Source organism: Budorcas taxicolor, chromosome 3, assembly GCF_023091745.1.
Source record: "Budorcas taxicolor isolate Tak-1 chromosome 3, Takin1.1, whole genome shotgun sequence".
Taxonomy (NCBI): Eukaryota; Metazoa; Chordata; class Mammalia; order Artiodactyla; family Bovidae; genus Budorcas; species Budorcas taxicolor.
In genome coordinates, this window is record NC_068912.1 from 34,712,636 (window position 1) to 34,725,788 (window position 13,153).

The window sequence follows — 13,153 nt, forward strand, 5'->3', positions numbered from 1 at the left end:
CTTGGGATTTCCCAGGCAAGAATACTGGAGTGGTTTGCCATTTCCTTCTCCAAGGGATCTTCCCTACACAGAGATCGGACCCAGGTCTTCCATTGAAAGCAGATTCTTTACCATCTGAGTCACCAGGGAAGCCCTGGCAATAAATCATAGTGGAACTCTAAGTTGTTCAAATTGTTTAAATTCAGCCCTGTCTAGCCCCTCAATGATCCAAAGCTTCACAGTACCGAATCAGGAAGCGGTGATCTGATACGCAGAAGCAAGTTCAAGGTGACAACGAGATACACGCCATCTCGCTCATCCCTTTTCTATGCTAATATTTAATTCCTACTTTCCGAGACTTTATCCTTCGCTGTTCAGGTTTCACCGCTGGACGGGACGTGCTTTTTCCTCTTCCACAGGACGGGTTCCGCTAGGCCCCGCCCCGGCCCCTCTCGTCACCGGAAATGAGGCAGCGGAAGTAGTAAAACGCTCTCCGAGGGAGGCGGGCGCGCAGTGGAGGCGGCTGGCTGGTGGGATGGCAGATGAAGAAGAGGATCCCACCGTGAGTGACCGCCTCTGTTCCAACCTACTTTTTAATTTACTACCTCGAGCACAGTAGCGGAAGCACAGTGGAGAATTGGATTTCTTTACCTCAGTGATTCTGCCGAGAGAATCGAGGGCTTCTCCCCTTTTAGTAAGCGGGGCAGGAGGAGTAGGTGGCTCCCCGCCCTTTACCTTTGGTTCATATTTGCCAGATACCCTTTGAATCACCTAGAGAATCATCAGGGGGCAAAGCTAGTATTAGTTAGGGCTCATTATGCAACAACAATTCAAGTGCTAAGAAAACTGTACACTTTACTGTAAAGTAGTGGAAAAATAATGGACTCAAGTCACTGAGCAAGTAATTGAGCCTCAGTTTTCATGTCATAAAATAGGCTTAAGGTTTACTTGAGGAAAGTTCTTAGCACTGTGTAGGAAATGCTTAACAAATACTAGTTTTGCTTGCTTTCATTCAATATCAACTCTGTTAATAGTAAAACTATCTAGAAATAGGCCAACTTAGTTTAAAAAAAAGAACGTATGGTCGTTGGAACTCCCCCAGGAGAAGCAGTACGATTGTTAGGGGCATTGCAGAAGCCACTCCTGCGTGAGAGATAGTTTTAATGCCCCCAAAATGCTAAAGTTTCATTGTTTTTTGCTACTTGCTTTAGGCTTTCTGGCATGATACTGGTGTTGAAGATGTGAAAAAAAATGCTAATTATTAAAATGTCAGAAGCAGTGTTTGACATGTCTATACATTTTAACTTTCAGTTTGAGGAAGAAAATGAAGAAATTGGAGGAGGTGCAGAAGGTGGACAGGGTAAAAGAAAGAGACTTTTTTCTAAAGAATGTAAGTAGTACTTGACAATGATTTTTTTTTGTACTTGACAACTATTTTTAAATAGTTTCCTTGTAGGGACACTATTCTCAGACTTCCATATAAATTCTGTTTAACCTGTGATTCATAGATAGTAATGATCCTAACCCCAATTTATATATTTATATATATGTATGTATATATGGGCTCACACAGACATATGTTTTTAAATTTTTTAAGTAAATACATGTGATCGGTGTTTCAATTCAGGTCCTAAGTAAGAACGTACCTCCGTTACTTTACCTGTTCCTTACCTTTCATCAGTTGGAGCAGGGACTCCTTTGACTGTAAGCCAAAGGTTCTGTTGGACCCTGAACAGGTCTGAGGGTAGGAATTAAGTTGGGACTTTGAACTAAGGCAATGGACAAGGCAGGAAGATGGTGAACAGTGTGAGGCAGTCCAGTGGCATGGAGATCATAAAGTTTTGGGTCTGTTCTCCTCCTTCAGTAGACGGGTTTGACCTTTTGTGGCAGTGGCAAGAGGAGCTGATTCTACTACTGATGATTCAGGCCAGCCCCGGAAAGGCACCATGAGAACATGCTCTCCATCTTCCAGTCCTGGTCCTTTATACATAGTTATGGCTGAGTGTAGATCAGGCAACACATGGAACACTTGGTTTACTTATGCCAGTTCCGACATAAGCAGTTCCTAAATGCTCTTGAAACTACAGAGTCAAGTAGTTTGGTTTTTTTAAGCCATTCAAATCCTTTCCTATATCTCAATTTCTCACCTAAAGTTGACTGCTCATTATTCCATTTCTGATGTTATTTACTCCATTCGTATATGGTTTTACTTCTTATGGAGACTTCCCTGTAGCTCAAACAGTGAAGAATCTGCCTGCGAGGCAAGAGACCAGGGTTCGATCCCTTGGTTGGAAAGTTCCTCTGGAGGAGGGAATGGCACTCCACTCCAGTATTCTTCCCTGGAGAATTTCATGGACAGAGAAACCTGGCGGGCTACAGTCCTTGGGGTCGCAAAGAGTCGACACGACTGAGTGACTAACACAGTTACTTCTTAGGTAGGCATAAGAGGATTACTGCACCAGAGCATCGCAGAGTGATGTTTGCATACTTCTTACCAGAGCCTTTGTTCCACTTGGATTTCTTTATTTTTATGATGACAAGAATTCGGAATCTTCTCAGCTGTTTCTTTGTCTTACCTGAATTTTCATGTATCTTGACCAAGATCTGTTCTTCTAGACATTCTTTGTTTTAAAAAAATTTTTTGCTAATATAACACAAGATTTCAAAGCATTCACTTCTCTATTTGTTTATGTCTTTACAGACTCTTTAACCAAATACGGTTTACATGCTTCCTATCTAATAGGTTTTTCCTTTTCCAGTGAAGTATGTTTCCCTACTGATGAATTCTCCCCATCACAATGTTAATGACAGAGTATTTTCCTCAAAATATTTAAGAGAAAATATTAAATTTATAGTGGAGAATCCAGTCCTGGCAGATGTTACTTTAGTCAGGTGATCAAAGTTAGTATCACCAGTAATATATGTTGACATTAGGTACTCCTAATATGGTGCGTTAAGGGGTCCATCATCACTCTGATTCCCTTCTAGTAATGCATAAGCACAACCTAATCATGAGGACACATCAGATAAACCGAAGCTGAAGGACACGCTACAAGATAACTGACCAGTATTCTTCAGAAGTGTCAAGGTTGTAAAAGACAAGGAGAGTTTGAGGAACTGTTACAGAACAGAGGAAACTAAGGAGACACAACAACTAGTGTGGGATCCTGGAACAGAAAAAGTACAGTAGTGGGAAAACTGGTACAATCTGAGAAGTTCTGTACTTGTACCAGTGTTAATTTCTTAGTTTTGATAAATGTCTTTGGTTGTGTAAGATGTTAACATAAGGGGAAACTGGATATAGGGATTCTGGAACTCCATGCTATTTTTGCAGCCCTTTAAATCTGAAATGATCTTAAAAAAATTTTTTTTCCAGAATCCCAAAAAAGTGAGAAGGGAGAAAATATTGCCTCTTGTGTTTGTTTTCTCCCTCCTGTATCTAAACCTGAAGATTCTTGCAAGGATAAACCCTCCAGGGCACTTCTCTATCCCAGACTGGCTTCTGGGTCATCCCTTTCTTTTCTCCTTTCTTTTCTTCCACGGGCCTGGTCTGCTTTCTTCTTAGTTCTGCCTGCTTTTGCTTCTCCTAAGTAGGAATTACTCTTATTACTCTTTTTTTTTTTTAGGAATTATTCTTAATGTACTCCTTCCTACTTTTAGAAGTGTTCTAGGAGTCCCTTCCTTTTTTTTTGCTTTCTTTTGTTGTTTATATATTTGCTGGCTCTTTGTTGCTGCACGCTGGATCTTTAGGTGCAGCATGTGGGATCTAGTTCCCTGACCAGGGATGAAATCTGGGCCCCCTGCATTGGGAGCGTGGAGTGTCTTAGTCACTGGACCACCAGGGAATTCCCCCCCACCTTTTTTAAATATAAAACTTACAGTGAATTATACTAATCTTTACTGAACAGCTTGATGAATTTTATATATACTTATAACCAGCAGTCAGATCAAAATAGAAAACATTTCTAACATGACAGAATTTCTTAGTATTTACATACCCTTTAGGGCTTCCCTGGTGGCTCAGATGGTAAAGAGTCTGCCTGCAATGAGGAGACCTGGGTTCAATCCCTGGGTTGGGAAGGTCCCCTGGAGGAGGGCATGGCAACCCCCTCCAGTATTCTTGCCTGGAGAATTCGCATGGATAGAGGAGCCTGGCAGGCTACAATCCATGGGGTTGCAAAGAGTTGGACATGACTGAGCAACTAAGCACACAACACATACGCATATATACCATACCCCTTTGAGAATCTGATACAAATTGATTCTTCCAGAAAAAGTGCACACACAAATAATGTATAAAATTTTTCCATATAATTTCAGTAGGGTTCCAGGACTTCTCAAAGGTTGTCTGTGGACTGATTGGGAATTTATAGACTATAGGATAAGAACCCATATGGATCCTATCTGCCCTAAATTGCTAAGAAATGTAACTGTTTTGGGTAGGAGTATAGACTCTGGAGCCAGATCCTCTGAGTTTAAATTCAAGTTCAGTGTCACTAGCTGTGTGACCTTGGGTAAATTACTTAACTTTGTGCCTCAATTTTCTCATCTGTATATAATGGGGATAATAGTGGTTTCTGTTTCAAAGAATTGTCATGAGGATTAAATGAGCTTACAACAATGGCTGGCACGTAGTAAGGGGTATGTAAATGGTTGGGGCAAAGACTTGAATTACTGTGATATTGAATGGTTTGCCTTGGAAACAAACCAAGATCATTCTATTGTTTTTGAGCTTGCACCCAAGTACTGCATTTTGGACTCTTTTGTTGATTATGAGGGCTTCTCAATTTCTTCTATGGCATTCTTGCCCACAGTAGTAGATATAATGGTCATCTGAATTAAATTCGCCCTTTCCCGTCCATTTTAGTTCACTGGTTCCTAAGATGTTGGTGTTTACTCTTTGCCACCTCCTGCTTCACCACGTCCAGTTTACCTTGATTCATGGACCTAGCACTCCACGTTCCTATGCAATACTGTTCTTTACAACATTGGATTTTACTTTCATCACCAGACACATCCACAACTGAGTGTTGTTTCCACCTTGGCCCAGCTGCTTCATTCTTTCTGAAGCTATTAGTAGTTGTCTCCCCAAGTAGCATATTGGATACCTTCCAACCTGGGGGACTCATCTTTCGGTGTGATATCTTTTTTGCCTTTTTATACAATTCATAGGATTCTCAATGGCAAGTATACTGTGGTAGTTTGCTTTTCTTTCCTCCACTGGATCACATTTTGTCAGAACTCTCCACTATGACCCATCCATCTTGCGTGGTCCTGTGTGCATGACTCAGCTTTATTGAGGTATAAAAGCCCTTTTACCATGAGAAGACAGTGATCCATGAAGGGGTTTACCTATTAGCAGTTACTTTTATTACTGCGTATTATACTTTTCTTCTCTTTTGCGTTTTCTATGAAGCCTAAAAGGGCTTCGCTGGCAGTTGCTTTGATCCAGGGAATAAAATGTCAAGATTCTGTATTATAAGCTCTTGCTTTCTCCTTTTGATTAACCAGTTCTTCCTGTAAGAAGGTAATTGGAGCTTTCTCTTATGTCCTCTTCCTTATAGTTGTATCATAAAGGATTTTGCCTTCTTTTTTCCAGCCCTCCTCCCCCCCCAAACATAGCTAAACCATTGCTACTCACCCTTTTCCTGCCAAGAAGTTTCCTACTTAAAGGTATTCTGGGGTTGTTGATGAGTAGATAATAGAGGTTAGGGAAGAATATTGATATCAGGGTTCAGTAGCTAGGTGAGAAGGGGAGTTTCTACCTAGGGAAGGCTAGGTAAGAACAGTTGGTTATGAGCTAGTGATTAATACCTTTCACACCAAAATTCATACTTGGAGACAACAAATATAATGTAAATATACTTTTATACCAATATCTTCTATACCTTGGTTCAATTCTAATATGAAAAAAGTATAAGTCAAGTTCTTTTAAGTAAACAAAAATGATTGTTCTTTTTACAGTACGGTGTATGATGTATGGGTTTGGAGATGACCAGAATCCTTATACTGAATCAGTAGATATTCTTGAAGACCTTGTCATAGAGTTCATCACTGAAATGGTAAGACTTTTTTTTTTTAATTGGTCTTCGTTAACTGAGGAATGGATTTGAAATTCTAACTTTTAGAATAGAACTGTGACATACTTTTGAAAAACTATTTGAGTGCCTGTTTTGTGGAAGTTTCTGGTTACCGTTTATCATTAAGGATGGAGAGAGATATACATGTATATATATGGGTATACGGAGTTTGGCTGTGTTCAGTTCCTGTGAATTTTTACCCTTTGTTTTGGATTATTTCCTTCATAAAGAATAATAGAAGTAAAATTACTGGGTCAGAGAGTATGCATTTTAAAAAATCTTTTTTTGCTTATATTAAATTTAGAAAGTATTATTAAATTTATTTTATATATGCTTATATTAAATTTAGAAAGTATTAAAGAGTGCCCAGAAGAAAATAGAAAGCTATAACCCTTCTACCAAGGGATAACTGATGCTGAGATTTTTGTGAATATTCTTTTGTCTTTTTACACGTTTTAAAACTTTACAAAATTGAAATCATGTAGTACATACAATCATAGAGCCTGCTTTCCCTGTGTCACTGCATAATACTTTTAATATTTTTGATGGCTTCATAATATTAATTGGCTAGATGTACTCAAATTTGTTCAATGCCTTATTAAATATTTAGTTTCTTTTTTTTCAGTCATTAGAAATAATGCTGCAAGGAGTTTTTGGTTTTACACAGTATGATTATGTAATCATAGGGGATGAGATTTGTCTAAAGAAAAGCCACCAATATTTATTAGCTACCAAGATGGACACAAAGTTTAAATGAAGTGGGTGGTTACAGAGAAATTACAAAATCATTTTATACAAATGAAGATCAACTATATGTATATCAAAATACAAAAAGAAGCATCTATGGATTTGATAGTTTTAATGACTTTAGTGTGAAAAATGTCTATCAAGCACTGAAACATTGCTAATAATGGTAGAAGTGGACAAAGAACATTAATAGACAATTCACAAATGAATAGCTATAATAATTAGAAGAGAAGGCTTCAAACTCACCAGCATTATAGTTAAAAAAATAAAATGTTAGATTTTTGAAAAATTAATTGAATTTAATATGTTTCTTTGTAATAGACTCATAAGGCAATGTCAATTGGAAGACAAGGTCGGGTACAAGTTGAAGATATCGTCTTCTTGATTCGAAAGGACCCAAGAAAGTTTGCTAGGGTTAAAGACTTGCTTACTATGAATGAAGAATTGAAACGCGCTAGAAAAGCATTTGATGAAGCAAACTATGGATCTTGACATCTTTTCTGAAGCTTCATTATGTTCTGGGGAAACCATACTTAATAACTGTATTTTCCACAGTAAGGCCCTGATACCTAACCATGTGAATGAAAAATGGAGAACCACGAAGTTTTCAGGCTTTATTTTCATGTTTTCAATTTTAGAGTGATATATGAGCCTTTAATTGCCTGCCATTATATTACCCTACTTGAATGACATATTAGATTTTAATGACCACATGTAAGTCAAAGTACCTTTGGTTTGCAAACCATTCAGTTTCTTCTGACTCTTGACCATCTCAATGATGAATTAATATTTATGTATACTTGTGCCATTGTAGGTTGTACTATAGCTGTTTAATGTGTGAAATCTAAATGGCACCTTTGACTTTGATAGCTAAGATGTGTTTCATATATTTCTAAAGCTTTTAGACCAAAGTAGTGTAAGTTATTAAAAGATGGTAAACTGGTTTGTGTTTCTTTTAAGGAGAAAACAATATTAGAAAATGCAGTCTTTTGTAGGAGTGTTTATTTGTCTTAAGATAATTTAATACTCTTCTTTAGATAATAAGAGTGATTTTTTTATTTTTTGAGAAACTAAGAATTTCCTATGAATGGTTCTGTGTTGAAAGACATACTGGTTAAAAAATCTTTGGGGTTTATAATATACTGTTTGTCAGATTTTAATAGAACTCATTTTCCCAGGTTAGATTAAAACTTCAGAAAGTGCTTTCAGTAGCAGGAATGGCATTGCTGAAAAGTTGATGGCAGGTAAGCATTTGGGGTAGTGTTTTATTAACATATTTGTTAGTATTTATTTATTCTGAAAATGTATACTTGACTAAAACCATGTGTGGCTATGGAAACCACTTTTGTAGTTCACAAATTTTGTGTGTATTTAGCTCATTGTATTATTCTTGCACTTAGCTGAAAGTAAGGATTAAAATTGCATTTAAAGGGATCACTGGATATTACTCCTTGTGAAACTGAATGTTTCGTGTGCCGCTTATAAGCATTGTCTATGAATCAGTATTTAGGAAGATTTCACTTTCTTAACCTATCAATGTAGAGAATAAAGTATGAAAAATTAAAAAGATTACTGCTTGAGTTTGACTATATGATTTATCAGCTTTTCTCTCCCTTATAATTCACTAAAAACTTTTTTTCTGTATTATTCTTGTAATGCTCCTGAATTGATTGTGAGATTCAGGATACCTGGCCTGATATTTTTATTTGAAAAAGCGAAAACCAGTTAAAAATCTACTTTAAACTGAAATCAAGATTGAGCGTGGAATAATAAAAGATCAGTATGTTACTATTTTTGCTAGTCAGAGTCTGCTTGACCCTGAAGAAGGACCTGGTGGTAACCGGCAGTAGTGGAGTTATACTGGGTGCCTGTATTAGTCAGCTTGGGCTCCCATAACAAAAATGTCAGACTGAGTGGCTGGCTTAAACAATGGAAATTTATGTTTTCACAGTTCTGAAGATTAGAAGTCTTGAGATCAGGGTGCCAATAGGTCAGGTACTGGTAAGGAGTCTTCCTGGACTGCAGATAGCTGAGAGAGACCTCTTCTGTTCCTCCCTGTTATAAGGCCACCAGTTCTGTGGGATAACGATTCCACCTTTATGACGTCATTTAACCTTAAGCACCATCTTAAAAGTCCTTTCTGCAGTCAGTTGGGGATTCAGTTCAGTTAAGTCGCTCAGTCATGTCCGACTCTTTGCTACCCTGTGAACCACAGCCTGCCAGGCCTCTCTGTCCATCACCAACTCTCAGAGTTTACCCAAACTGATGTCCATTCAGTCGGTGATGCCATCCAACCATCTCTTCTGTTGTCGCCTTCTCCTCCTGCCCTCAATCTTTCCCAGCATCAGGGTCTTTTCAAATGAGTCAGCCCTTTGCATCAGGTGGCCAAAGTATTGGAGTTTCAGCTTCAGCATAAGTCCTTCCAATGAAGACTCAGGACTGATCTCTGTTAGGATGAACTGGTTGGATCTCCTTGCAGTCCACGGGACTCTAAAGGGTCTTTTCCAACACCACAGTTCAAAAGCATCAATTCTTGGCGCTCAGCTTTCTTTATAGTCCAACTCACATCCATACATGACTACTGGAAAAACCATAGCCTTGACTAGACGGACCTTAGTCGGCAAAGTAATGTCTTTGCTTTTTAATATGCTGTCTAGGTTGGTCATAACTTTCCTTCCAAGGAGTAAGTGTCTTTTAATTTCACGGCTGCAGTCACCATCTGCAGTGATTTTGGAGCCCAGAAAAATAAAGTCTGACACTGTTTCCACTGTTTCCTCATCTATTTGCCATGAAGTGATGGGACCGGATGCCATGATCTTAGTTTTCTGAATGTTGAGTTTTAAGCCAACTTTTTCACTCTCCTCTTTCACTTTCATCAAGAGGCTCTTTAGTTCTTCTTCACTTTCTGCCATAAGGGTGGTATCATCTGCATATCTGAGGTGATTAATATTTCTCCTAGCAATCTTGATTCCAGCTTGTGCTTCTTCCAGCCCAGCGTTTCTCGTGATGTACTCTGCATATAAGTTAAATAAGCAGGGTGACAATATACAGCCTTGACATACTCCTTTTCTTATTTGGAACCAGTCTGTTGTTCCATGTCCAGTTCTAACTGTTGCTTCCTGACCTGCATACATGTTTTTCAAGAGGCAGGTCAGGTGGTCTGGTATTCCCATCTCTTTCAGAATTTTTCAGTTTTTTGTGATCCATACAGTCAAAGGCTTTGGCATAGTCAATAAAGCAGAAATAGATGTTTTTCTGGAACTCTTGCTTTTTTGATGATCCAGTGGGTGTTGGCAATTTGATCTCTGGTTCTTCTGCCTTCTCTAAATCCAACTTGAACATCTGGAAGTTCACGGTTCACATATTCCTGAAGCCTGGCATGGAGAATTTTGAGCATTACTTTACTAGAGTGTGAGATGAGTGCAATTGTGCGATAGTTGGAGCATTCTTTGGCATTGCCTTTCTTTGGGATTGGAATGAAAACTGACCTTTTCCATTCCTGTGGCCACTGCTGAGTTTTCCAAATTTGCTGGCAAATTGAGTGTAGCACTTTCAGAGCATCATCTTTCAGGATTTGAAATAGCTCCACTGGAATTCCATCACTTCCACTAGCTTTATTCGTAGTGATGTTTTCTAAGGCCCACTTGACTTCACATTCCAGGATGTCTGGCTCTAGGTGAGTGATCACACCATCGTGATTATCTGGGTCATGAAGACCTTTTTGTACAGTTCTTCTGTGTATTCTTGCCACCTCTTCTTAATATCTTCTGCTTCTATTAGGTCCATACCATTTCTGTCCTTTATCAAGCCTATCTTTGCCTGAAATGTTCCCTTGGTATCTCTAATTTTCTTGAAGAGATCTCTAGTCTTTCCCATTCTGTTCTTTTCCTCTATTTCTTTGCAATGATCACTGAAGAAGGCTTTCTTATCTCTCCTTGCGATTCTTTGGAACTCTGCATTCAGATGCTTATATCTTTCCTTTTCTCCTTTGCTTTTCGCTTCTCTTCTTTTCACAGCTCTTTGTAAGGCCTCCCCAGACAGCCATTTTGCTTTTTTGCATTTTTTTTCCATGGGGATGGTCTTGATCCCAGTCTCCTGTACAAGGTCATGAACCTCCGTCCATAGTTCATCAGGCACTCTATCTATCAGTTCTAGGCCCTTAAATCTATTTCTCACTTCCACTGTATAATCATAAGGGATTTGATTTAGGTCATACCTGAATGGTCTAGTGGTTTTCTCTACTTTCTTCAATTTAAGTCTGAATTTGGCAATAAGGAGTTCATGATCTGAGCCACAGTCAGCTCCCAGTCTTGTTTTTGTTGACTGTATAGAGCTCCATGTTTGGCTGCAAAGAATATAATCAATCTGATTTCAGTGTTGACCATCTGGCAATGTCCATGCATTGGGGATTAGGGGGATGCAATTTAGCTTATAGAAGTACCACTAGTCTTACTATTTTGCTAATAACCCTGGCATTAAGAAATTTTTTTATGAGAATTTGTATTAAAACTTTATAGGTTGTGAGTGTTAGGACTTAAAAATAACATAAGCAAGAAAGAATATTGGCTTATCCAATTGAAGAGAAAAAAAGGATGGAGTTGACTTCATTTTTCACTGGATATAAAAGCTTGAAGAGACTTATGACTCTGCCCATCTTTATCCTAATTTTGGTTTTACTCTCTTAGGGGCCTCAGTGTATCAAGGAATAAGATAGCCAGCAATTTTAGGGCTCCATCCGTACAACTCCTGATGAAGAGAATACTTTACTTCCAAATACAGAAGATTTCAAGCAAAGGGTGTGGTTGTCCTGGCTTTGGTCATTATTCTTCAGCTAGGAAGAAGTTGTGTTATAGCCTGGATCTCATGCCCTACCTCTTTGTGAAGAAGGGCTTAGAGGGGAACTGGGAGCTAGGTACTGCCATTAGCAAGAAAGGAAAAGAGAGATTGGGCAGATAGACATAACAAGTGTGCACTGACTTGATTCATGAGCTTGCTTATTAACTGAATTCTAACTGTAAGGCATTGTGGCTCTTTTTCAGTATATAGAGCTGCACTGTGTAATATGGTAGCCACCAGCCATAGGGGCTGTTTAGTCAATTAAAATTGAAATTAAAATTCCTCAGTTGGGAGAAAGAAATGGCAACCCTCTCCAGTATTCTTGCCTGGGAAATCCCATGGACAGAGGAGCTTGGTGGGCTACAGTCCATGGGGTTGCAAAGAGTTAGACTCAACTTAAGTGACTAGACAGCAGTAGCAGCAAGCCTTTAATAGCTCATTCACAGTTCATGCCACATGCAGATATGCATTTAATAAATGTTTTGATGAAAAAGGCAAAAAAAAAAAATCTGTTGCACTACTTATATTTCAAATGCTCAATAGCCCCATGGCTAGTGGCTACTGCACTGAACAGTGGTAATACATTTCATTACAGACAAATTTGGATAGTGCTGACCTATATAGCATTCTGGTGCACTCTCCTAAGTTAATTTACCTTTTTTTTAACTTACTATGAAAAACCTCAAGCATATACAAAATAGTATCTTGAGCCCTGAGCTTCAACAGTTAACCAACCTAATGTAATATCTTATCTTCTGGGAGGGGCAGTGTTACTTTAAAGCAAATCACAGGTACCATTGTGTCATTTCATGTATAAGTACTCCCGTATGTTTCTCTAAAAGGCTAAAAAAGCCCAAATGCTGTTTCGATACCCTAATAAAAATTAACCTTAATTCCTCAATATTCCAACTCATGCCCAATCAATCCCTGTTTAACTCTCCTCATTTGTCTCAAAATAGCTTTCAGTTGTATTAGTTTTCTATCGCTGCTGTAACAAGCAACTGCAAATACAGTGACAAGACAAATTCATTATCTTTTCAGCTTTCTAGGTCAGAAGTGTTTGACGTGGTCTTTACTGGGCTAAAATCAAAGTATCAGTGTGGCTGCGTTCTTTTCTGGATGTCTTAGAAGAGAATCTGTTCACTTGCCTTTTCCAGCTTTTAGAGGCTACATTCCTTGACTTACTGTCCTCTTCCATCTTCAAAGCTAGTAATGTTGCATCTCTCTGACCCTTCCATCGTCGTATCTCCCCTAATCCCCAGCTGGGAAAGATTCTCTGCTTTCAAGGACCCATGTGATTATATTGGACCTGCCTGGAGAGACCAGGCTACTCTCCTTATTTCAAGGCTTTGATCACAGCAAAATCTCTTTTACCATGTAACATTCCCAGATTCTGAGGATTAGCACATGGACATCTTTGGGGGGGCTATTACTCTGCCTACCACAGTTTCTTAGTAACAGGATCTAAACAGGGTGTCACGAATTGCATTTGGTGCCTATGTCTAAATTTC

The 13,153-nt window shown here is 38.7% G+C and overlaps 1 protein-coding gene across 1 annotated transcript; it reads left to right on the forward strand.

Annotated features, from left to right (window-relative positions):
* The first annotated feature begins 514 nt into the window (after positions 1 to 514).
* On the forward strand, positions 515 to 8,327 carry TAF13 (TATA-box binding protein associated factor 13). Its single transcript, XM_052637759.1, has 4 exons — positions 515 to 541; positions 1,291 to 1,369; positions 5,944 to 6,041; positions 7,128 to 8,327. The coding sequence occupies exons 1-4, from the start codon at positions 515 to 517 to the stop codon at positions 7,296 to 7,298; spliced, it is 375 nt and encodes a 124-aa protein (XP_052493719.1). The 3' UTR covers positions 7,299 to 8,327.
* Positions 8,328 to 13,153: the final 4,826 nt, after the last annotated feature.